This window comes from Notothenia coriiceps, unplaced genomic scaffold (assembly GCF_000735185.1).
Source record: "Notothenia coriiceps isolate Sejong01 unplaced genomic scaffold, NC01 NC01_scaffold00000339, whole genome shotgun sequence".
NCBI classification, from domain to species: Eukaryota; Metazoa; Chordata; class Actinopteri; order Perciformes; family Nototheniidae; genus Notothenia; species Notothenia coriiceps.
In genome coordinates, this window is record NW_011333040.1 from 2912899 (window position 1) to 2939396 (window position 26498).

General features: G+C 40.9%; 1 protein-coding gene across 1 annotated transcript in view; it reads left to right on the forward strand.

The window, feature by feature from the left end:
* The first annotated feature begins 5184 nt into the window (after nucleotides 1-5184).
* LOC104942825 (focal adhesion kinase 1-like) overlaps nucleotides 5185-26498 on the forward strand; it is a 64341-nt gene continuing 43027 nt past the window's right edge. The window contains exons 1-14 of the mRNA XM_010768129.1: nucleotides 5185-6124; nucleotides 7518-7777; nucleotides 8504-8679; nucleotides 11483-11570; nucleotides 11824-11903; nucleotides 12443-12505; nucleotides 14571-14625; nucleotides 18951-19091; nucleotides 19290-19367; nucleotides 19870-19977; nucleotides 20858-20975; nucleotides 23216-23246; nucleotides 23873-23937; nucleotides 26448-26465. Of these exons, the coding sequence (XP_010766431.1) occupies nucleotides 6001-6124; nucleotides 7518-7777; nucleotides 8504-8679; nucleotides 11483-11570; nucleotides 11824-11903; nucleotides 12443-12505; nucleotides 14571-14625; nucleotides 18951-19091; nucleotides 19290-19367; nucleotides 19870-19977; nucleotides 20858-20975; nucleotides 23216-23246; nucleotides 23873-23937; nucleotides 26448-26465 (1405 nt within the window). The 5' untranslated portion in view covers nucleotides 5185-6000. The remainder of the gene's footprint in view (nucleotides 6125-7517; nucleotides 7778-8503; nucleotides 8680-11482; nucleotides 11571-11823; nucleotides 11904-12442; nucleotides 12506-14570; nucleotides 14626-18950; nucleotides 19092-19289; nucleotides 19368-19869; nucleotides 19978-20857; nucleotides 20976-23215; nucleotides 23247-23872; nucleotides 23938-26447; nucleotides 26466-26498) is intronic.

The following is a 26498-nucleotide window of genomic DNA, read 5'->3' on the forward strand; positions in this document are numbered from 1 at the left end:
GTGTTTGTTAACTGTGTATGTAGGAGGCTTTAACTTGACGTGTGCATGTGCAGAACAGGAGTGTATCACTCTGTGTGTGTGTGTGTGTACAGTAAATGTATGTGTGTGTGTGGGAGGAAAGCAGTTAGTGTGAGATGACATGTGTGTCAAATTAGCAGGTTGTGTTTGAATACAAGTATGTGCGCCCTTATGTAGAGTGTTTCCCACATGACTCTGTGTGTAGGTGTTGTCTATTTCAGTATGTTCTGTTTACACATGTGTGTTCTGTGTGTGTATGTTGTAAAGGCTGGCACGTAACAATCCCCCGCTGGCTTTTTGTTTCTAGGTTGAGTCATCTATATTTGAGTATGTTTTAATATTTCGATCTTGGTTTATAATTGATGTAAATTTGATAAATAAGAAGCACACGCTCAAACACACACATGCTTCACTCATACCTGCTGTTCCACTCAAGAATTTAATCCCACCGTTCTTAAGATGTGATGATTGATCTTGGATTTGCCAGGGAGAAGCATTGAAAAGGTACAATTGATATAAATCGTAAACATGTCTCAGGAGAATGAATAGTCTTACTCTTTATACAACACCCTTTATCCTAAGACCCTTGATTCGAATACGGGAACGCTCCACAAAAATACATTTTAAAAGAAGGACTTGAACTTGACCAGAGGCAGAATTAGCATAGTTTGTTTGACATACATTAGAAAGGTCCTACTCTATTCTAACAGAGCATAGAGTCAAGCCAGTAAGGCCAGGCTTTCATTGGCCAATCAGAATTGAGTATTCATTTTTTAGCCTTATGAACTAGCTCCCTAGTGTTTGCTCTCATACAAAATGAAAGACAATGTTGCGTTTGATTTTCTTCTTCTAGAAAAACATGTTTTAAATGTACATACATATGCTGTTTATTAACACCAGGGAACAAAATGTAATTGGTCATAAGTGTCAGATGTTTTGATTTATTGAACTGACTGGTGTAATATTTAGAGCCCACACTATCTCACTGGTTCATTCATCCTTAATATGTCAGATAAATTATACGCTGTGTATCTGGTCTGATTGTGATACAGTACCATGCATGCCGCTCCAGTAATCCAGTTAGCTTTATCACGGCACCTGAACTCTACACACTTGAGTGAATGTGTGTGTCAGTGTGTGGCTTTGAAGATAAATGTGTATGAGCAGTCGTGCGTTCACGTGACCTTATTATGTTGCTTGCATGTAGGATTATCTGGAGTATGCATCATCTGTGTGTTGGTGTGTCTGTCTGTGTGAAACATATTTAATTTTTGTTGTAACAAGTTTTGAATAATTGCTTGATGTTTGTCTGAATGTGAATAATGTGTGTGATTGGTGCCTGAGGGGTGATGTTGTTTCATCGTAAGACGACTGCACGCTCCAGTAACACCCCATTGTCCAGACACACACACACACACACACACACACACACACACACACACACACACACACACACACACACACTCTATCTGTAGGGTCATGGTTTCATGTTACAAAGAGTCGTGTCGATAATACAATGAGTCACCTCACTGGTATTTGCTCTTGATGTGTGGGTTTTCTTACCATTACATCATTTTTGTTGACAACCCCTGCAATAATTTCGTGAGTGTACATCAGTGTGTTCAAAGCTCTTAGGCACTTATCCTGCTGACCTCTTCCTGCACACAGCCCTATCACTGCTCCATCTCGATGTGATAGGTTCGGGTGTCAAGTTTTCAAAAGGCTCTTCCTGTGGGAGTTGTAGTATATCAATGTAGTGCAGAATACAAAGCCCCTCGATAATTACAGTAGGACTGAGGAGCCTTCTTTGCACCATACGGCGAATGATATCCAACTTTGTGTTGCTTGTTTTCTCTTCACGTGCCCCATGTAGGATGCATATAAAGACAAAATAAAGGTGACTTTTGGCAAACTTTTACAGTCAAACAGAATTCACTTAGTTTAAAGAAAAATGTAAATGCAGCATCACCTGTGTCTGTAGATCTCCAAATTACCACAGACTGAATGTTGCCAGTGCTTTAATTCCTCCTGCTGCAAAATAAAGGTTGAAGTAATAAAGCAGAATGACTTGCCCACCCCCTCTGTGATTGTAAGCTGAAAAAGAATAAAGCTAGCCATTAAAAAGCCACGTTAGGGTCAAAGGAACAGGCCCCCCTGGCCTCTCAAACAAAGGTTATGGTAGACTGATCTGAAACCTTATTACTGTCCATTTCCCAGTTAAGCTAGTTAGCGTAACCAATGAAGCTTTATCAAACCTCCTATGGGTGTATAACATGTTACAATTGGGTATGGATTTTTTTTAATCAATCAATATCCTGTGGAAAAGTCAACAGGACATTGATTAATTTGATTGATGAAGCTATTCAGCAGGCTCTGTTACTCTAAACAAATCACATTCATTCAGTAACTGATCTGGAAACACCTGCTGTGGGACTCCATACACTTCAGCTGGATTTGTGTTCCCTGATGATGTCTTTATTCAGTGACTCTTCATTAAACAACTGACTTTGTTATTTCTGTGCTTGTTTCAGATATTTCCCGGATTGTCTACTACACAGGTGAGTAGCTTTCATACACAGCTGCTGCTTCACTGATGATCACTCACTAGTCATATGTGTGATTGTGTAAGAAGAGAGAAAACAGTGGGGCTATCGATGTGTGTGTGTGGGTGTTTTGGTTTCATTAGTGTAGACAGGGATGAGGGAAATGAGAAAATGAACATCGCTCTAGTTGGAGTGTGTGACTAATTGTAATCTTCACACTGCCACATACACAATATACTCTTTGAAGACAGTTGAACTCCAAAATACCTAAGGGTATATATATTTTTCCTTTGGCCTTACTAAAATTAAATAAGCAGGGAAGCATATGTATGTGTCATGTTATTATGCCCCGAAAGGCTGCCTTGCTGGTCCGTTATATCATGAATTAAGTTGCCAGTGTCATGTGAATCACATTAAATGCCAGCTTTGAGGAAGCAAGAGAATAACAATGGAGATGTAAATACAGAAGCAAAGTTGGACAGGATGTTTCAAGGGTAATTCCAGAGTACCAGTGATTAAAACAGGTTTTATTTCCTTCCGTCTATGTATGTTAATAATTTACCGTTTAACCAATAACCTGTCAAACAGAAATTTAACAGATTAATCCTATCAGTTTAAAATATATATACAAATTAAACATCAAGCTGAGCCTAAAGGAACCGCTTTTGGACTTGATTAGTGAGGTGGATTAAAAGCAGGAAGGCACTCAGTCAATTTATTCAATACGTTTAAATAGCCTTTGAATTTTAACTTCAAGGCATGGGTGAGAACATACTTATTTATACTGAAATCACACACATACAGACATCAAAGTAGCTATTATACGTCTGAGGTTTAGCAGCATCATTGAATTTGTATTTGCATTTCAGTAGATGATGCAGGTTGTGTCTCCCTCCTTCGCCTGCAAAAATAATTACGTGTTCATAACACAGCGAGATAGAGACAGACTTTGGCACAGTCCCAAAAGAGCGCTTCCTATTCATGGCAACATCCGGCCCTCTGACAAAAGGCTTGCACACACACACACACACACACACACACACACACACACACACACACACACACACACACACACACACACACACACACACACACACACACACACACACACACACACACACACACACAGCCCCTGCAACCACTCAATTTTCATAACAATGGCCAATGCCTGAGATGTAACATTAAGGAAACACACACACATTGACACACACATTCCTGTAAATGCTCCAAGGTGAGGTCCAGATCAGGTACTATTAAGATGTCATATTTTCCTACTTTGCTTTGTGCATTAGTGCTTTTCAGTAGCTGGTTGTAGTCCCTTTTGTTCTTCAGTGGATGTGTTCGGCTGTATAAATGTCCATTTGATTTATGGAGGCTGGCATCTGGTCAGTGGCGACGCCCACAGACTGTGATAGGTGCCACTTGCTCGCAGGATATTGAAGGCACGTTGCCTCGGAGATGAGCCTTCAGGGCAGCACCTCGGGCACTCGGAGAGCTCGAGAGTGTGTGACCCCAAAGTACAAGCTGAACGACACTGGATGTGCAGTATGAAGTGTGATTGATTGAGACTCCTGATACTAGGATGGGTTGAATGCAGAGGCCAAATTTCACTGTGTGCTGTGTGCTCTGCATGTGCGACCATTAAAGAGGGTTTCATCCCTCCGATTCTATTCTATTCTATAATTGGTTGGCATGTTGCTAACAGCTGCTAGTTTACATGCTGGGCACAGCCAGGGCAACGGCTGTGTTGGCAGAGATGCCCTTTTCTTCTCTTTCTATTGTCTTAACAACTTCAGGGATTGTTTTCTTTTCATTTTTACATATTGTTTCTTTATACACAATATTTCGTTAGGAAGAAAGATGGTTGATCTATATTTGAGTAAGCTGGCCAATTGGGGAAGAAAGAGTAGAATTGATGGGATGTTGTAGTTTGTGTTAAATATGGGGTGGAAATAACCATTAACCCTGAACGTATGATATTATCAGGATACTGAAGTCACAATAAAAAGTTATGACAATAGTAACCATTTGGCAAAGTATTGCAATCATTGCGATGTATTAATGATTTCTTAGCAAATTAAGCAGATTGTTATCAATAATTGTGATCTAATAAGACACATATTTGGCATATTTCTGATTTATCCATCTTTGTTCGACAAAAAAAAGCAGTAGCTGTGCTGTATCATTGTGTTTTTTCCCAAACTTATTGCTTGTTATATAATTTTGGACAGTTTGGAGTTCTCTGTCCTAGAGGAGTGTAAACACAATGTTGGATAATGAAGTTATTAAATGGATGACTGACTGTTTCTGTACTTTTTGGTTTTCTTTTTGCGATTTTGATTAGTTGTTCCTCTTCTCGTCAGTGAATTAAATACTGTGTATGTGTCTTGTAATTTCTTAGAAAATGTCAAGTTAATATATATTTCCTCTTCTTTTGTGTTGCATTTGAGATGGTTGCAATATTGGTAGAACATAATGGGCTGTTCTGAGGTCAGCTTTTATTTTCATTGAACACAAGAGATTGGCGAGATTAGCATATTAATAGTTTTTAGCTCCTCCTGCTTTTCCAGCAGCCCTCTCTCTCTCTCTCTCTCAAGCTCTCTCATTCTCCACTCAACTTTGTTTAGTCGTGCTGCTCTGTCCTCTTTTTCCTCTCTTTATCCTGTAACAATCGCTGCATTTCCCTCTCTGTTTTTCACTCTGCGTCTCTTTCCTTTGTTTTTCTGCCTCACTCTTTCTCTCTCACATTCTTTTTCCGTGAAGAACACTTTCTGTTTTTTCAACACTAAGTATTTGTCTCTCCCTCTCTGTGACCACTCACTAACTGAATGTCCATTGGATCAACACTTAAAGTTGGATTTGGCTGTCAACTTTTTCTGGACTAGCAGTTTTGTCACCATCACAGGGACTCCACTGAGTGAAGATCGCTTGACTCTTTCCTGACAACTGCGTAACCATGGATTGCCGGCTTGGGCCAGAAATTGGGCAAAAAACAAACAGTGTTGTGTCATCAGAGAGGGGCCGCTCGGGAGTAATTTAGAAGTGGACTGAATAGGAAGAGGTGGGAAGTTTGTGGAAGAAGCTAACTTTACATCGCTCATGCTACTGTGGATAACATGGATTACAGAATGGATTTAGACGGACGAAGAAATCTATTTGTGTGACACTTTCCCTGTTCGATGTAGCATCTTCACACTGGACAAAGTGCTAACTGAGCAGAAAATCAGCCTGTTTGAGGATTACTGCTCTGGAACTAACTGTTGGCTAACGAGGCTGTTGACAAAAAGTTGAAGACAAAGATTTCTGCCTTGGAGACCGACCTTGTGTCTGTGTGTTTGGGTTATGTGAGCGCGTTCTTGCAGTTGTGTCAGGATCTTGTGTGTGTGTGTTTATTTATGTAGCCCTTCTATACACGAGAAGTTCAGCGTGTGTGTGTGTGATGCGTGGCTGTGAGACTGCAAGCTGTCTATCTGTCCTTAGTGCAGACAGAGACAGGGAGGGACAGACATGTGTTTCCATGGCGATGAGCGGCTGTAGCCCCTTCCCCATGTGTTGGGAAAGAGGTATGAATGAAATCTCTTTTTCTAACACACAAGTACACAGTGTGACATATGACTCCATGGGAACTGACTTGGTGTACAGCCAAAGCTACCATGGTTATGCAGGTGTGTGTGTGTGTGTGTGTGTGTGTGTGTGTGTGTGTGTGTGTGTGTGTGTGTGTGTGTGTGTGTGTGTGTGTGTGCAAGAGATACATAAATTGAGGCAGGCTAATGTGCTTAAAGCCATCAGAATGATTTGATTTAAAGGCCTTACCATATGAAATTGAGAAAATAACATGTTAGTACGTATTTTATCTAACTGTGATATATCCCTCAACAAGTTAACTGTAGGCTTTCCTCTCAGTTATGCGTTTGTGTATGACAGTGAGGAAGTGCTTTCTTTGTCTTTTCCTGCCAGGTGTAATTGCCTGCAAGTACATATCAATTTCCTTTAATGGAGGAGAGAGGAGGAGAAGCACAGGAAAAAAGAGAAGCAGTACACATTGTCATGACAACAACAGCACACATGTTGCACCCTCATACAGAGAGGAGGTAGTTCTTGTCGGGCATTCCCAGTTGAAGTTACAATGGAATTCCAGGAAGTGTGTCAATGCCACAACTTCTTATTCAGGAAAAGCATCAGCCTGAGGTTCTTTGTCTTCTTTGTGTCATAGACCCAGGTGGTGACATTAAGCTTTGACCCTGACTGACTGTACTTCTCTCTCTTTATTTCTCTCTCCGGTATTTCATTGTTCAGTTTCTTTTATACCTTTACCAAAGAATGTCTTATCTATGTGAGGCATTTGCTGTTCAAGTAAGATGAACAGGACTTGAAATCCACATGACTAGTGCATCAGTCCATTGTATTATTGCATTGTACACACTAAAGCTGAAAGCATTTTTTTTTGTAAATGCGCTACCTCTTCAATTCCAACTGAAACCAGCTTATTATTTGTTAAGATTTGCTGCTTTTGTATGTCTTCGTATGAATTCAATATCTTTAGGTTCATGAACTGTTAGTTGGACCAAACAAGACATTTAAATTTGAGCTGAAACAAATGATTATTCGAGTAGCCGATTGACACTCTCCTATTTATTTATTTTGCCAAAATCTCAAAACATTATCTAGTTCAAGCTTTTTTTAATGTTTAAATATTGTCTGCGTCTTGTCATTTATCATAGTACAAGGAAGGTCTCTGGGTTTAGGCCTGCTAGCTGCACAAAACAAGCAATGTGAATATGTCACCTTTAGGGCATTAGGATAACCAAATGATTAGTCAAGATAAAAATTAGTAAAAAATGTTTACCCTAATAGTACGTGTGTGCGAGGCAGTAGTCAATGTTTATAATTTACTCTTCTGATTCTATTTTATATTCTTCCTCATTCCCCCAATATCTGATCTTCTCTCTATGCCAGAATATGACAGACACCTAGCAGGAGCGGCAGTGTCGGCAGGGAAAACCATGGCGACGGCCTACCTGGATCCCAACCTGAACCCCAACCTCAACCATGCCCTTCTGGGAGGCGCCAAGTCGCGGCTGAGCGGGGGGGTGTCGGACCGAACCATGGCAGGCTCCGTGGAGAGGGTTCTGAAAGTCTTCCATCACTTTGAGACCAACACTGAAAACAGCTGCTGGTCCTCCAATATCCGATATGGAGATGCAACTGATGTCAGGGTAAGGAGAGAGACACGCTTTTATGGAACACTATGAACTAAATGTAGACATGGTAACAAAAAATAGGAGACGCCTTACAATTACATACAATTTAAAACGGCTGAAACTGGATAAGGCTGTTGTTATTCTACATTAGTCCTATTAATCCTCAGAGCATATCCTCAGGGTGTGTGTGTTTACTTAGCAGTGTATTTTTAGATCCTCTCCAATGGTGGACTCCCCAACACTGCTCAAACATCAGCAGTCATACAGGATATACCAATCCTCTCCTCTCCATCTTTTCACTTTTTTTCATTCAGAATCTAGGTCAGACCCCCTAGAGTGGCAACACACATGGTTGTGTGAGCATTATCATGCATGTGTGTATGATGTCTGTCAACTTGTTTGGGTGTGAACGTCATGTTAAATCACTTGAAGTAGACCCACACACATGTGCCCTCATTGACCTGATACAAAATGCCAGACTTGCTGTTTTTGTGAAACCGGGAAAATGTTGTTTTTATCAGCACTGAAAACACTGATAGAATTCTTGAGTCACCATGACTACAGATTAAGTGGTAAATGGTTTCCGGTGCAGCTCAATTTACCCAAATACACCAGTACTACGAGAAATCTCTGCAGAAATGTTCAAAAAATTATATTTTTGTTACCCTTAACCTAACGTTTTTGGAAATGTGCCATTGAAAAACAGTGTATAAAAATAAATTGTTTACTCTTTATTTTCAGGGAATCATTCAGAAGATTCTGGACATCCACAAAGTGCGCTGGACGTCCTGTTTCGGCCTCCGCCTCAGCAACAGCCAATCCAGGGATCAGGTGCACTGGCTCCACCCTGATATGGGCGTGTCCCACGTCAGGGAAAATTATGAATTACAACAAGCACGACCAAACGAGGAGTGGAGGTGAGAAAAGAAGAGTGTGTCATTGTTCCTCTGTTGCATAACAAAGTTTATATCAAACACATTCTGCTGAAGCTCGTTCTGGGTTCTGTCTACATGATAACCCTGGATTTAGCTAAATCTTGCTAGTTGGTTTGGTGTTGGCATTGACCTAGATTGGTTAAGGTCACAATAGGTTGAGTCTTCTCTGGCAAATCTAGGAATACTATCTGGACACAACACATCAATGCTTCAGGCTGCAAAGGACCCAGAGCTGTTGTTATGCTAGGATCTGATTGAATAGACAGAGCGGTTGTAAAGGTTGAAATGTGCTGCACTGTGGGAAAAGCAGGTGGAAGATCATGTGGAGCATACATGTTGGGTGTTAGCTGGGTTTTGGGCTAACAGTACAACAAGTAATAACGTGTACTTATAGAACTGTAAAAAACAAACAAAAAAACAAGTATTTACTGCATAAATACAGTGGTACAGAGCAACACAGGCCTACAACAAGGCCTAACGAGTCTTCTGGAGGAAGATTAAAGTGGACCTATCATGCTATATTTGAATAATATAGTGTAGGACCATACCTATATAAGGCATATTTATACTTTTTATTTTTCAAAATACCAAACAGATCATGCATTTTAGCCATTCCTCATTTCGCTCAATTTAACACTGTCTTTGCATGGGCTGATTCTGTGAGAACAGCACCATCTACAGGCCTGGCATATGTACTACAGCGTCTCCAGCGCTTTCGAACGGCAATGTGTAGATGGTGCTGTTCTCACAGAATCAGCCCATGCAAAGACAGTGTTAAANATCCAGACGAGAGATCTCTCTCCCCTGTCTGTGTGTGAGGGGGCAGGGCAGTTTACACACACGCGGCTGCTAGATGCATGCAACACACACACACACGGCAGAGATGGAGGAGAGGACTAAGCGCCCCAAGGTGTGGTTAAATGTTACCCGTCTCGATGTGGACAATGCTCATTGCCAAAAGTGCAATAAGAGTTTAGCATGTAAGGGCGGTAACACAAGCAATTTGTCTAAACATTTAGCAAAAGTGCACCACATTCAGACGGAGAAATGCACCGTTTTCGACTATCTTTCTAGTAGCTCTGAAGCCCCATCCACGAGTAACGTTTCCACGTCAGGTATGTTATGTATACCTTAAAGGTGACCTATCATGCAAAATGCACTTTTGTACGTCTTTTATACATGAATATGTGTCCCCGGTGTTCCAGGGAACTCACCAAGTGTCAGAAAACACAACCCTCTCTATTTTCCTCCATACCCAAATCTCTAAAAAAGGGGCTGCAATGGATCTGATGCAGACTGATCCAGATTTGAACACTTCTATGTCACAGAAGTGGCGCTACCGCTATTGGGNCTCTCCGCCATCCCCGCCGTGTGTGCATGCATGTAGCAGCCGCGTGTGTGTAAACCGCCCCGCCCCCTCACACACAGACAGGGGAGAGAGATCTCTCGTCTGGATTGGAAAGATCGAAAATACATCATAGACGCATTTTGTAGTATTATTGCATATTAGAAACGGAGTTGGCGAAACTAAAACTGCAATATAATGTTTATGTAGCAATAATACATAATGACATATATTTTTTAAATAAAGAATAATGCAATATAATGTGATTTAAATGTCTCCACCGATAAAAAAAAAAAAAAACGATAACGTTGGAGCTTAACGGTACCACAGTCTTTAATAATTCAGCCCCGGGCCCCTTTAATTCCGGCGCTCGGTACCCATCCTTACTTGAGACAAAGTTGAACTGCAACTTTAACGTGTGACCAGTAATCTGTTGGTACCCCACCAACAGGCAAAACCAATGAATAACACATTACGTAATAACATGATTATTATATTCACTAAGTTTACATGCAGTTCAGTGGATGAGCTTAATTTCTGAATGTATGTGTTTGTGTACATTTAGTTAAACTCATTGTCTTCTCAAACAGTTGGCTTCAGCAGTCCGCCTTATTGTACACCAAAGTAGCAGAACTGATTTGTGGTAAACAAACAACATCATAAAAAAAAGTGCAACCCGTCTGTTGTATTTTGATGAGAGGTCTGTGTGGGGCGGCGTGGTGGAGGTGGTCAGGCAGTTTAGATGCTAATGCTCTGGTATATATTGCGCTTATTGTGGCGGTCTGGGTGATGATGCTTTGTGAGGTGGAGACCTTTTGCACTGTGGACATAAAAAGAGAGAGAACCAGATGCCTGCTTTGTCTGACTAGATCAACAACTCTCTCTGTCCCTTTTCTGCCTCTCCTCCACTGATCTTACAATCGGTCCTATATCTTATTTTCACATGTGCATATTATTAATTTCCTCATAGCCTTCATCTTCTCTCTTGTCCTCTCTCTTCTCCTTGTCACTATACTGTCTTGAAGATTTCTTATTTTTTAAATAAATATTTTCTCTTTAGTTGACCCTGCATCCTTCCTCTGCTCTTCTTTGCCCTCACTTAAACGTATTCATTCCGTTTTTTACCTGATAGAAGACGGTTTGAAAACATGGAATCAAGTTGTTAAAATAAATACGCTGTAAAATATACATTAATGGATGTGGATTCAAAGAAATTCGGTAAACCTTCTATTTTTCGCAATTGCATTTTTGGTAACAATGTAGATGTGCTGTGAAAAGGCTTCTAGACTCGTGTAAATTGTGTTTCATTTGCCCTGAAAGTTTGATTCTACTCTTAAAACTATAAAAACACTGAGTAACTTGTTTAGCTATTTACGGTGAAATACAATATGGTCTGATCTCTTTCTGACCTAATCACTCTCCCTTTCTTCTACCCTGTAGATATGAGTTAAGGATCCGGTATCTTCCGAAAGGCTTTGTGCAGCAGTTTACAGAAGACAAACCAACACTCAACTACTTCTACCACCAGGTACACACATACACAAACACACTTACACACACACTTACACACACTTACACACACACAGACAACCAGACACACAAACATGTTTCATTTTCTGGCCGCAGCTAGCCAGCACTGAGACATATGGCACTGCTTGAAGGACTGTGTGTGTGTTTGCCTTTGGGTAATGTAGGTCAGCTGAACTGTGTCTGTATTTGTGCGTGAGATTGACATTCTTCGTTTGTACTAATTAACTTTCATGTGTATTTGTGTACCCCAGGTGAAGCATGACTACATGACACAGATTGGGGAACAGGTGGAACAAGATGTAGCTTTCAAACTGGGCTGTCTAGAAATCAGGTAAAAATGCTCACAATGTGTAGCGATGGCTCTCTTCATGACTTTGTGCAGGAATAACACAGAGCTGACATGTTAGATGGTTATTTTCGTTTTACATCAAAAGTCAAGTTTGGTTCCCAAATATAAAATGTGTCGCTTTCACAAAATTTCACAAACTCATTCCATCTATTTTTTGCTTAAACTAGCAATTAAGGCGATATCCATGACAGTTGTTTTCTTCACCAGATGAGTTGTTATTGTGTGAAACCTTTAAAGATTTCCTCCTGGCTACACTCATCATTCTTGCCAACATTCGTTCATGTCAATCATTTAAAAGTAACACCTCCTTCTTAGAATAATATTAAACATAAAAGAAAAAAAACCTCTTCAGGCAACAAGCCAAAATGTGTGTTTGGAAGTTGGTGAAGTTGTACCAGGATTCTCTGCCTTGCTAAAATGTTAAACATGACCGGTTGTTGGTGCATATTTAATAACTTGCAGTCTGTAGTGAATGTATCTGACCTTGTTCTCTCCATGTGCGTTGAATGTTTCCTTTCCAGGAGGTTCTTCAAAGAGATGAGAGGAAACGCCCTGGACAAGAAGTCCAACTATGAACTATTGGAGTAAGTATGTTCCTCATTAGCAAAGTGTACAACCTTTCTCGTACATCACATCCTTCCTCTACATGGAAACATGTTTTGTAATCCATCAGAAATAACAGAAAAACAAGAGTTTCTCAGTGTTCGGTTCAGGGTTCCTACGCAGCTACTGATAACCTGTGGACTGCAGAAAACAATACAAAGAACTTCAGTAGGCGTTTGGGAATTGTGCAAACTTCTGTAAAGACTGAAAATGTACAGTCTAGCTACCATTATTATTCAAACACTGTTTATCCAGTCAATTTATCACGTGGTAAATATTCATTCATATCTGTAGATTTACTTGGATTCGGATGTTTTTTCTATGTTAGCCCCCTGGTTTGCTCTGTGTCTTAATCCACCATCAGCTCCCGGGTAGATGGATGTTGATGAAGACAATTAACAAACTTTGGCACTAACAAGGCTCGACTCTTACTGGTCCGATTCTAATGAGCTGCCCTGCTCCAATGAGGTCTTTATTTCTGTCCGTCAGCCTAACGAGCTCTTCAATCAACTGAGAAGAATGCTCTCTGTCTTTCCTGTGATATCTCTTTGTCTCTCTTCTCCGTCCTCTCAGCCCTCTTTCTGTCTGTCCTTCTTCTCTATGTTCTCTTCCTCTTTTTAGTCTGCTTTATCCTGTGTTCTTTCTCTCTTCTGTAACTCTGTCTCTCCCTTTTGATGGTTGCCATCATGCATATTTTAAGCCAACAAAAGTGCGAGGGGAAAATGCTGTTGAGGCTTTGAATACTACAAGCTAAGAGTTTGCCATTGAGGCTTTTGTTGAGTGTCTGCGGTCTAACACCATCCTAAAACAGTGTCTTCGTTTCACCCTTTTAAATCCTCCACTTTTTCCATCTTTGACGTTTCTTTTTGTTCTTTAAATAGCAACGTACCATCATTAAAATTGTATTTTATAGGGGTGTACAATTTCTGAGAAATTCCGATGTCAGTTACAAGAGGTTTACTGTGAAGAGTTTCTGCATGTTCACTCAGCAGTTTCTGCTAGCAGTTAATTGGAATGAAGTAACTGGATTGAAACACTGCAAATTAAACACTGTGTCTATGTTCCCTCTACTTTTGAGCAATTACAGGAAACGTCTCAGACATGATGATGAATTGAATGCCCCCGTATTTTTAGTTTATTTTCCAAGTTTATAATGAGTCTCAACAGATTTGCATCGGCTGGGTGTAGTTGGCTGTAGTCCTTGTGGTCTCTGAGCTGACTTTTTAAGGGGGCTTTCATTAGTGCTCGTTCTTTGAGGTTAGCTGTTGTCATCTCTCAAAGGTCTTTTCTTTTCTGTTTGTGCTTCGTGTTGCTTCTATGACTGACATTTTGAGAGGGTAAAACATGTTTGTGTCTCCCCCAAAACGGTTTTCTAAGTATTCTCTTATAGACATGATGCGGTTTAGCCCTAAGCAGAATACTACTATTGGAATATTTCAAGCTGAGGCAAGCCTGGTAGTTTATATATACTGTAACCACAGGGCAGAGTCTTATCTGTGATTTACTACCTACTGTACACCAGCTGACCTTCTCTCTAACTGTCGTACACCACACATTGTTATAGTACTGTGATGATAATTGAATGACATTTGACCTATGTGGGAGAAATAAGATGATGTAAGCTCTCACCCTTTCCCCTACTCTCTCCTCCTCCCCCTTGTCTTCTCTCTAGAGGAGTTTGAATCATTAGCCAGCTTCCTGTTTTAGCTTCGCACATCTTTCTTTGTCTCTGTGGTCTCCCTCTCTTTGTACGGCCTCTCTCTATCTCTCTCTTTCTGTTCTCTCTGCTTTCCCCCAGTCTCTCAGGAAAAAATGAGTAGTGCTTTTTTAGTCAGCACTTAGTCACAGCTTTCTGTTTCTTGTCTTCAGTCGACTGGTCTTGCCTGACTCTATCTGTCTGTTGATGTTGTTTGTAATCAAAGCAAAACATAAGCTTTTGAGATCAGATAAAGAAAGAAGTGGTTGCCAATTAACATTCCTCAGTGTAATTACAGCGTAATCATTCTGCTCTCTTCCTCTCGTATCTCTCTCTGTCTCTCCTTCCAGGAAAGATGTTGGCTTGAGGCGATTTTTCCCAAAAGACCTGCTGGATTCAGTCAAGGTGAGAACAAAGACTTGGTATAGAGATCACACAATAGTACACACAATGTAATGTCTCAGGTTGCTAAAACATTGTATTCACTTTCTCCCTGTGAATTGTTTGTGGAATAAATGGTTCAATAAGGCTGTTCTTGATGGAGATGTAGTTTAAGGAAGTTGTGCACTCCCAAAATTGAGCAGCTGCCACATCTGATCCACTGGAGTTACTAACGGTAACCAAAGCGTGTGGTTTATATCCAGCAACACTTTTATTTGACTGCTCTTTTGAGCCAATTTTCTGAATGTTTGACTGAATGTGTTGCTGGACCTGGACTGGCTGGCAAAATGTTAAGTAGGCCAAGACTCAACAATATTTGAATGAGACTTGCCATCACAGTTTTGGTGAATGGAGACAAAAAAGAATGAATACGAACCAGAAAGTGTACTTATATTCTGTACAAAGACTTTTGTGATGGATTCACTTTTCACCAGGGACTGATCTCTGTTCTGCAAATCTCACCATTAAAGTGCTTTTTAAGAGATACCCTTATTGGTTTTATTGCTGAGAGTAAAATCGAAAAACACTCTTATTTCTGTCCAGTAACTATAACGCTGCTGCCAGAAGATGGTTTACTTAGCTTAGCACAAAGGGAAACAGCTCAGGTTTGAATTTGTTTTAGCAATACATCCACACCCCGCGGGACCCTGGATATACGTTTTGTTGTGAGATGAACACACATGTAGAAAGCTCTGCCATTGTGTTGTGTATGTTTGCAGTGATGGCTTGGTGTGCTTGCACAATGCAGTCTCTCTGTCAGTGATATATTTACGGCACGCGTTTCTGTGGAGGGTTTTGGTGTGTGTCTGTGTGAAAGAAAGGCCCCAGTGACCTGAAAAGGTCTTAATGTCAGCAGGCGGGCGGACAGATGCTCTGCTGAGGGAGGGAAACTGTGTTTGTGTGTGTGACCCTAAGGTCATGTTTAAACCCACTTTCCCTTTGCAACAATGAGGAGGGAGGAGGAGGCGTCAATGTGCGTCTCCTTCTGGGGTCCCCCCGTCTGTCAAGACCCTCTCACTCCCCCCTCATCACCTACTCTCCCTCCTCTCCTATTTTCTCATTTTTCTACTATTTTGGCAGTAATAACAACAAACATTCCCCCGGAGTCCATCTCCAGTATTCTAAGGCAAACTAAACTAGTAGAGGTATTAGGTTCTTTCATTTAACATGGATGTGCGTCTGCTGGAGAGCACAGCTGTCAGTTATGTTTCTGCCTTTCGCTCTGGTGAAAGAGAATGGTAGTCATTTAATGGGATTATTCACCCTCAATGGACTCTACTTCCACACACACACATAAACCCCGGAGCAGATGGCTGTGGTAGTAAAGAGTGAGTGATTTTTTGCTGTGTTGAAAGCTTTATAAAGAGCAGAGTCTGTTCATTCATATCGACAGGCTGGCAGCAGGTTTAGTAAAACTGACCTTTAGTGTGTTTGGAGATCAGAGTTTCATCAACCAGCTTGATTTGAGTTTTCCCCATCATCAGACTGATGACTGAATTGCTCTCAACCTTATGAATGATCACAACATGATTTGATTGAAATGCAATGATATATATTCTTATGCTTTATTTGAATACATATTTGCAACTAAAACATACAACTATTACTGTCAGGACACAATACAGAATGAAACATCACTTTCATTTCATTTCAAACCTTTATTTATCCAGGTGTATCCCATTGAGATCATTGATCTCTTTTTCAAGGGAGACCTGCTCAAGTAGGTTCCACATGAAACATAAAAACATAAACAGAACAACAAAAAGAACATCTTACAGCATCATTACAGGGATTTACAATTTACATAACTATCCACATGAACAGGTACCCACAGCTTCCGATTGAGTAGCATCCAACCGAGCTTTACAAACATTTAGTGGCACCAGATTGCTCAGTTTCCATTTCAATTGCAGACTATTCCAAGACAGTGGAGCTGCGCATCTAAATGTTATCTTCCCTAAGACAGTCCTAGCAGTTGGCACATTTAATAAAAACACAGCACGCGATCTCAGGCAGTAGCCACTTACAATTCGCCGTGAGCATCAGGGAGCAGATGTAGGATGGAAGTTTCCCTAACATGGCTTTGTATATAAAAATGTACCAGTGACTGAGCCTCCGTACAGTTAGTGAAGGCAAACCAGCCCTTGCATACAGGGAACAGTGATGGGTTAATGCTTTACAGTTTGTCACAAATCTCAGTGCACTGTGATACGCAGCATCTAACTTGACCAGGCAATTGGCAGGTGCATTCATATACATCAAATCACCATAGTCCAGCACAGGTAAAAAGGTCACAGTGACTAGCCTTTTTCCTGGCTTCAAGCGAGAAACAGGACTTGTTCCTGTAGAAGAAACCTAGCCTAACCCTCAGTTTTTTAAGCAGGTTATTGACATGACGTTTAAGTTGATTTAAAAAAGCTTTTTCTGCCATGATGAAGGCCTGGTCTGGCTGAAACTGGTCGCTGACAGTATTCCTGACTGAATAATGCTTATAACTCCTCCCATTACTCTGTTATCAGAGTGTCTGAAGGATGTTCTCTTCTCTTGATGAAATATATAACAATTTTGAAGGGAAAGAATAGCTTTCAACAGCTTAAGCCACTGTGACATAACCTCACATTGAATCAAAACACTATATGACCTCCAGCCACTAGTGGACGAATCACATCTGAGGAAACACGGAGACATAATACGCCAAGACATGTTGTCCTTCCTTCTGTCACTAAACTGATTAATAAAAATAATGTTATATATAAACTGTGTGTGACCGTTAAGCAGAGAGACTACGGTGACAGTCAGCATGATGATGAGGATGAAAGCACCTCGCAGTATTTCCTCTCAGGAAGGGAGGATACAGGAAAGACAATATCTCTGTGTGTATGTGTACGAGCGTGTGGTGGAATTTGAGGAATGAAAAAACTCTGATCCTATCAAGAACACATATAAGCGAATACACAATATATTCTGTAATCATTTCTGTGTAGTGACATCTGCTGAAATGACACACACACACACATGTGGCTGCACACAAAGTAATGTGTGTTTGTGTGTGTCTGTGTGTGTGTTAAGGCTTCTTGATTCCTTCAGGCTTAATAAGTAGACAGCTGGCAACAGTCATTCTGAAATGAAGTGTAGAAAGGCTTTTTTTACATCGGAATAATACAAAAATATAGTAGCAATTGTAAATCATAGTGGCTCAATAAAATGGTTAATTCATATTAATAAACACTTCATTTTTTGTAATGAATGATACCACCCTCAGATAGGTTAGGTTCAATGCATATGGAGAGACTATTCACGCTCTAGGTCTATTGATGATGTTGTTTTTGGGTCTCATTAAACTCACCTGTCATCAGTCTATTGCTTGTGTTTAGGTCACATCTAAAAGTCAATACAGTTAATACCTTTCTGGTTGGGATCTTAATTGCCAAACTGTTCATTTATTTTGTGTAGCTTGACCTTAATTTGATGAAGCAGTCTACTGTAAATCCACTCGTGCTTTTTTAAGCCTGGTTTGTAGTGCAGTAAATCCCCTTTAATCTTTATCTTTATCTATACATGGAGAGCTATTCATAGTTTGTCTGTACTGTATGTGTGCCTGTGTCAATGTGTATTTTCAAGGGTGTTTGGATAACATCATTTATAATCATAATTTTTTTTAACACTAATGATTTGATGTAGTGAAGCTCAATATCCTGTTGGGTTAAACCGGGTTAAAGATTTTTTTGGGGTAAATTCATCTTCATATAAGTCACAGTGTTTTTATATATATATCAGATGAAGAGGATTGACGTTTGTGTGTGCTGTGCACCTCTATGTCTAGGGAATGATGAATAATGTCCCGAGATGGATTTTATTTCCCTCGATTCCCCATCTGTCCACTCTAGTCACATAACCAACACAAAAAATCATGTCTGAATAAACCAACTGTCACACTAAGAGTCTTCATATGCACTTACATGAAGTGATATCTAAGCAACAGTACACACATGGGCAGATTGTGATGTTTAATTGAGTGGTAACCAACAGTTCGTTGTGTATTGATCTGAACGGTGAAGTGGGGAGGTCATTTTGATCGGGACCAGAGTGGACTATTAGTCAATCAATGTTTTCCTCTGTTAGTGTCTCTGTCCCTCTGCACACACACACACACAAATTCACCACATTTGTTCTCATGCATACTCCTCTTTCTTCTCCTAGTTGCAGATTTTCTATCGTTTAAATCAGTTTTAATTAAAGTCAGTATCTAACTGAAATGTTCTCCCTTTCCAATTATCTCCTCTCCCCAGGCTAAAACCCTGCGTAAATTGATTCAGCAGACGTTCAAGCAGGTAGCCAATCTCAACGATGAGCAGTGCATCCTCAAGTTTCTGGAGATACTTGCTCCAATCTATCGCTACGACAAGGAGTGCTTCAAATGTGCGCTTGGGGTAAGTTTAATCTATTCCAAGGTGTGTTGATGTAACCTAAAGGCTCTGGTTAGTGGTGTAAGGCTGACCTCTTTTGGCGGGATCAGGTTCTGCATGTATCTGAGATGTGGTGCTGTGCCAACGTCCTTCCTCTCACTCCTGCCTTGCCTTCTGCTCTCTTCCTCTCGTAACGTGTACCCCTCCTCCTCTCTCCCACAGTCCAGCTGGGTGATCCAGGTGGAGCTGGCTATCGGGCCAGAGGAAGGAATCAGCTACCTCACTGACAAGGGATCCACGGTGAGTTCCTACACAGCCAAGCTTAAAAAGGAGCTTTAATACGCCTACAGAAAAATACATGTATCAAGCGATGGGCCCCTGTAATGTATCTGCTAATACATTAATACTTTTGAACACTCTTGTATGTCACTTGTATTCTCTTTCCATCATTATTATTTTTGTTTATTTACTATTATTTGTTATTTATTTTTCTTATTTTCTAAGGTAGGCCATTTTTATTACATTTAAAAAAATGTTTAGCCCTGGAGTGGTACTCTGTTACTGGTTGTCTAATACTTGAAACCTATTCAGAATTGTATTGATACAGCTGGAAAAACTGAAAATGAGACTGAGAGATATATTTTACTGTATGTCTGAAACCTAAAAAAGATAAGGGGGCTTTAATAGCTTCAACACTTGTACTGCATCTAAAAAACAATATATAATAAATGTATCTTCTTATATTGAGTGTTAATAAATATCGATATTTCCAATTGTTTTGTGTTCCTCCGTCTGTCCCTAGCCCACCCACCTAGCTAACTTCAATCAAGTTCAGTCCATCCAGTACTCGGCTATGGAGGAGAAGGACAGGAAAGGGATGCTACAGCTCAACGTAGCCGGAGCTGCTGAGGTACTACAATCTTTGTCTCTTTGTCTAGGCATACACATTTGATATACATGTACAATTGGTTTTAAAAAATACCATTAATAATATCATCATATGAAGCAACTCAAAATGGTGACTTTTACTGGTTTATCGCTATGATTAAAAACAAGACAATACTCATCGCTGCTCCTTTTCGGTAATCTACCTTTATGATTTACACACCTTTTCTCAATCTACCTCAAATTCAGGTAGAGAAATCATTTCAAAAGGACTTTAAAAGACATAGAAAAGTATCTTGTGAGAAGTTTTAAGTACAAACAAATTGGAAGTGTTGTTGTTGGTGCAGGGAAAACAATGCTTTGGGCTATTGTGCAAAATATAAAAAAGAGTGTTCAATCTTAGATACTTTTAGAGATATATGTGAAGCTAATTCAAGGAAAATAAATTAGTTTCTCACTCTCTAAAGGAAGTACTATTAGTATTTGTTTTTCATGATGACCAGTTTGGCCTCTGTTGGACACTAAAGGTTTACCCTAAGCTGTGCCCATCGTGCTGCTTAGCTTGCTTACTTTGCCCTTTGTTTGCAAGTGAGTGGCTGAGATGGAGACAGACATTAAGTAATGCTCCTCCATGTATAGATCCCACATAATGGTTCTACTCACAGAGGAACGGCCTGGTAACACGCGCAGATATATGAGTGCAGTCTTTCTTTTTTTAATGGCTTTTAGTATTGGATTTACTCACACACAAGTACACCACAAATATTGTGAGAGAGGAGTCTTCCCCTGACGTAAGGAGCAGCTGGAACCCCCCCCCCCCTGTGCTGTCATGTGTAAGAAAGAATATGTGTGTGTCTTTGGAGATAATGGCTCTTTGTAACAGGCGTGTGTGCGTGTGTGTGCAGCCTCTCACGATTACGACAGCATCACTGACCATGGCAGAGAACTTGGCTGACCTGATTGACGGTTACTGTCGACTCATCACCATGGAAACTCACTCTTTCATCGTTCGATATCAGAAAGGTATAACAATTAACATGACTCCTTTTCATCCCGCCTCTTTAGGATGCACAAATATCAAAACACAACCCTGTGCCCACAGAGTGTTATCATGTTTTTGTGCTCTTGAATATAACACAATTGGAAGGGAAATCGCAAAGCATATAGACCGCGTAATTCGTCACCTTAAAGTGGACCTATCATGCTATATTTGAATAATCTAGTGTAGGACCATACCTATATAAGGCATATTTATACTTTTTATTTTTCAAAATACCAAACAGATCATGCATTTTAGCCATTCCTCATTTCGCTCAATTTAACACTGTCTTTGCACGGGCTGATTCTGTGAGAACAGCACCATCTACAGGCCTGGCATATGTACTACAGCGTATCCAGCGCTTTCGAACGGTATGTCCGTGGCTGTCTCCTCCTGATTGGTGGAGTTGGCCCAATAGCCGTAACGCCACTTCTGTGACGTCATAGAAGTGTCCAAATCTGGATCAGTCTGTATCAGATCCGTTGCAGCCCCTTTTTAAGAGATTTGGGTATGGAGGAAAATAGAGAGGGTTGTGTTTTCTGACACTTGGTGGGTTCCCTGGAACACCGGGGACACATATTCCCCGCTCGCATCCGAGTCTTCACCAGGGTCTGAAAAACGCTTCATATGTCCACTGTTAGTGTCAAAAAAGGGAACTGAATATTATCCTTCTAAGAAACCGTCGAACTGACTCTCCATGTTGCACACGCCCCCTCGCGGAAAACCCCATTTTCTCTTTTTTTGAAATAAGATGGCGTGTGGAGACGTTTCAGACTGGGTGAAGACTCGGGATGTCGCGGTAATAAGACAAGGAACCAGGAGGACATACTCGCGGAGGGTACTCTCTCTAGGTCGAGTAGTCGAGCACTAGCGTTACGGCCTACTACGGTCGAAGAGGTAGACGTTGATTCCTGCTTTCGTCTCCCAATTTTTCAACAGGAGGGACGATCCTGTTTTGGGAACCTTCGTTCAACACGCTGTTAGTAGTTGGTAAATTCATTGCCGACGCCAAGAGGTCTGGACCAACATCGAGAGTAACATGATTGACCCTATTCGCTCTAGTCGTCCGAGTCGGGTGACTCAAGCTAAAACGGCACGTAGCAGGACTCTGTCGCACAGCTGGAGAAGGTTAGCGTCTCGCCAACGACAGAGTCGTGTCTCTTCGCGTTCTGCTGAACCGTAGGTGGAGAACCTTCTTGAGGACAGTCTTATTGGCTGGTGCTCTATTCCAACGCTTGGTCCGGGTACACAATTACTTATGATCCATGGGATAACAAATCAGAACACATGTCGACCGCTACGAACACATATATGGTTTGATTCGTCTTTCGCATTTGACAGACGATTGTCCAGAGGTCGAGGGACCTCCGGTCCTGCCTCGACTCAGCGGTCTTGGGTTCGACCCAGGTCTCGTCTTGGTCGTTGTTCTGCTTCCTTCGTTCACGAGTGACAGGCTGAGTTGAGACCAGTGGACTGTAAGTATGTCTCCTAGTATTAAAGTCATGGCTGTCGAGATTTTCTAATTCCGTATAAATCCACAGACATAAGTCTGGAGATTCCATGTGGTTTGTCTACGACTAGTGGTTATCGATGTAATTAATAAAATAATGCGACACGGTGTGACCTTTATCGTGTCTGAATACAATCTTCACTGGACGGTCCAGTCGCCTTGCTCCGCCCACTCGAACAAACTGGAACCAACGAGCTCTCGGTCACCAGGGGTCGCACCCAGTCGCGACCAAGAGGTTCCAGGACGTCGTCGGAGTTGTTCTCCTCTTGCGGCACGACGGGAGAGGCCTGACGCATGGTCGCGCCCGCCGACTACGGGGCAGTCCGACCGTGAAATCGCGATTCTCTCCTCTTCCTATGTGACTACATTAATAGTTAACGTTAAAGATTATGACTCACAAGTGGGAACATTCGCGCGCTCGCCGAATGTCACTGTGCATAGTAGTGCGTTTTCGTGAAACCATGCAGAACNTTCCTTGGCTCTTTGGCAAGGGTTACACAAACCGAAAACATAACGTCCTAGTGGAGAAGAAAAAATCCATCCAAGTAGATATTGCCACTGAATTCCCACTTTTTAGTTTCAAGAAGTTTGTCTCCTTTTTAATGCTGTTTAATGCATTTTGTATGAAGGGTAGTTAAAACGTTTCTGTAATCTTTATTTTGTGTGATTTAATTTCTCATTTTGATCCTGATGATGTGTGTTTTTGTCCTCTAGAGGGAGAGAGAGCACTGCCTTCCATCCCAAAGTAGGTACCTTGCTCACTCGTAGTACTGTTAGAGTTTACATTAAAGAAACATCACACATTTATCTCAGGTCTGATGATTTAGAGCTGTGATGCCTATTTTCTTCATTAGCTAAACAAAGATTTAGTGGTTCATTGTGTTTGTTTAATCAGGACCATAACCGGACATTAACATTTTAACTGTCACTAAACTAAACACAACGTTTTTGCTTACTTTTAGTCATTTCAACTCAAATCTCCCTCTCCTTCTTCTCCTCTCTCTCTCTGTCTGTGGTCAAATAAGGAGATAAGTTTAGGAGCCAAATATTTTCCACTTAGGGTTTTTAAACACTTGGGTAGTCTCCTCCTCTTTCTCTCCTTCTCTCCCTCTCTCTTTCTCTCCCTGCCTCTTGTGGTCTGTGATGTAAAGATCGTAGTAGAGCTCAAATACAGACGCAGATAGAGGAGGCAGGGAGATTATTGAAACAGTCAGGGTTGGTTGAAAGACCCAATTTCAACATGCTACTACTTTCAAGGATACAACTATCAAAATAACAAGCTTCAATTTACCCTCGGTATGTTTCTTCAAGTGTTTACTGTTTTGACTGATGTTTAATTATTGTCTAATTTGTTTCTTCTTCTTTTTATAGAGTATCAAATAATGAGAAAAAGTTGGAAGCAGTCAGGAGCGGAGTAAGAGCTATCTCTGTGTCAGGTAAGATAAAAACAATGTGCACACACACTGCCAAATCGACAGGTTTAGGAGAAAAGTCTGACAGCTTCCTTGGCTCCAACTACTGTCGTCTTTTCTGTCTTGTCATTTCCTCCAACATCTGTTTTCTCTCTTACTCCTCTCTTATTGTTTTCTTCTCCGTCGGGACTGCCTCTCCCCCTGTTTATCTCCCTCCTCCTCTCTGTTCCTGCTTTCCTTTTGTTTACTTCCTCCTCTCCTCCTCCGGTCTGCCACACATCCATTCACTCTTTTCTTTTTTTCCCTTCACACTCTTGTCTTCTGTCCTGCCTGATTGGCTACAGACCTAGTGACATCAACGCTTCCTAAGCCAACCAAGGCGCGGCGTTTCCTCCTTCCCTTTGTCTTCTGTTCCGATTCGCCGCCCAATGGTATCCTCGGCTCTCATTGGACAGTTAGTGGAGGAGGGTGTCCACACAATTGTGATGTGCTGAAATAGAATACCTCATTTGATATCATACTTATTGGGCAATGCTAGAAGAAACCTATTAATATCATCTGAACAAAAATATCCCAGTGGATGCAATTCAATATGTGTTGTTTAAAGTTTTATTCCTGGATAAGTTAACGGCACTCATTTGGTCCAGAACTGTTATTGGCTGCATCACAATCTATTTACTTTATAATGGATGCCCTCTTCTTCTTAACTACTGTCCTCAGTGCCTGGTTGCTTTGACTAATTCAGTCCCAAGTACGCACGCACGCACGCACGCACGCACGCACGCACGCTTCAACCAAAATAACCGCCTGTGTGCTGCTAACCAAGCCAATGCTCTTAAAATAAGAGTGGGTATAAAAAAAAATAACCTCTTAATTGTGGAGGACTTTCTAACTCTCTTTAAATCCAATGGCTTGTGTGTTTTCCTTACCATCAGTCACCAGTTTGTATGTTTTACCTCTCACATTTGAGAACAGGTATACTAAAGATAGACAATTTGTATTTCCGTCTTTGTAAAATCTAACTTTCATACAATGAAGGGATGTGACTGAAAGTACTCACACACAGAGTGAAATGGTGTCTTCACCACATGCTCTGTTGTTCCACTTTGGTTATTCTTATTCATTATTTCAAGTGTTTTATGTCAGTTAATTCAAAGAGCGGACCATATGGTTAAAGTAATCATTCTTCCATTTAGAACATTTGGGTTCAACCGCCAAGTATCTGCCCTGTTAAAATGTCTTCGATCACCCTTTCAGCACCGGCTAAGTGATGAAATTGTGTAGTTTGGAAAAAGTCTATAAATGAATTATGTTTAAGTAAGCACTTAAATGTTGTGACTCTAACATCGTTATCTCCATCATCTGTAATGCCTCGTGCACCAAGTTAAATGTGTGAGTTCATGTCCTTGTGCCTCCATCTATGGCTTTGGCTCGGCAGCTAGCAGCACTGTTCAGAGAGAGTCATGAATCTGGACAGCAGCTGCTTTCTTATTGAGACTTTTACAAGTGATCCAAGCTTCCTTTCTGCCAGAGGCTCCAAAAGTGACATGCAGGCACGGTTCATATCCTTCTTTAGGGTTCAACATGTTAGTGGGAAGTTTCTGTAAGTCCATTGAGCTCTGATAATAGATTTAGAGCAATATTTAAAACATAAAGTTAATAAAGTGCTTCACAGGATTCAAATAAGAGGCTAAAGTACTGCACACGTACAACAATAAGAACAACAACGACATTTGGATGGAAAGCATTATTACAAGCGGACAATGTTCATGAATAGCCTTCAGATTATTGGGAAGAGAAACAAATAAAAATGAAATATCGTAGCCACTGCAAATATTTCACAAAATCCCTTTTCTCTTTTTTTTGAGTACTTGCTAAGAGATAGATGAGAAGGAAAACACCACGCTGTCTTAGTCAATTTGAAACTAGAGCAAGGCCCTGTTTGCTAAGCTAAGCTGACCAGCTGAGGTTGTGTGTTTACTGCATCTGTAGAGAAATGAAACCTCCTCCTCTAACTCTTAGAAGAACACAAATGACTGTTGACCTAAAATGCCCAACTCTTGGCTTTTAAGAACTAGGGAGGATTCGGCTGTGCAGTTCCAACGCAAGGACATGAAAGCTTAAAACAGATGTGTGAGAACTCTTGATCAAACAATGAGTGTTGAGGATCGAACTCTTTTTACATTACACCACTGGATATCACATATAAACAAATGCTGACTCACGCTTTCTTTTTCTGATTGCTTCCATATCTTGAATGACTTCATTTCACCTCCGTGTGTTTGTACAGCATTAATGACATTTGTTAACTCTGCTTTTTTGATACTTAGCTAACTGCTCGCTGAGTGTTTGGCTTTGCAGATCTTGCAACATCTTGTTGTTTCAAGGCTTTTCATGCTCTAACCGCTCTATTTCTCTCCCTCTTTTCTCCACTTTGCCTCCTGCTTTCTTTCTCTCTCTCTTCTCGCTGCTTTCTCTCTATTCTCCTCCTCCTCTGCTGTCCCGTTTCCTGCATGCTCTCCTGGACCCTGCAGAAGATCTTAGCGGGGATGGTAAAGTTTTCCCATTGTTTATTCATCTCTATG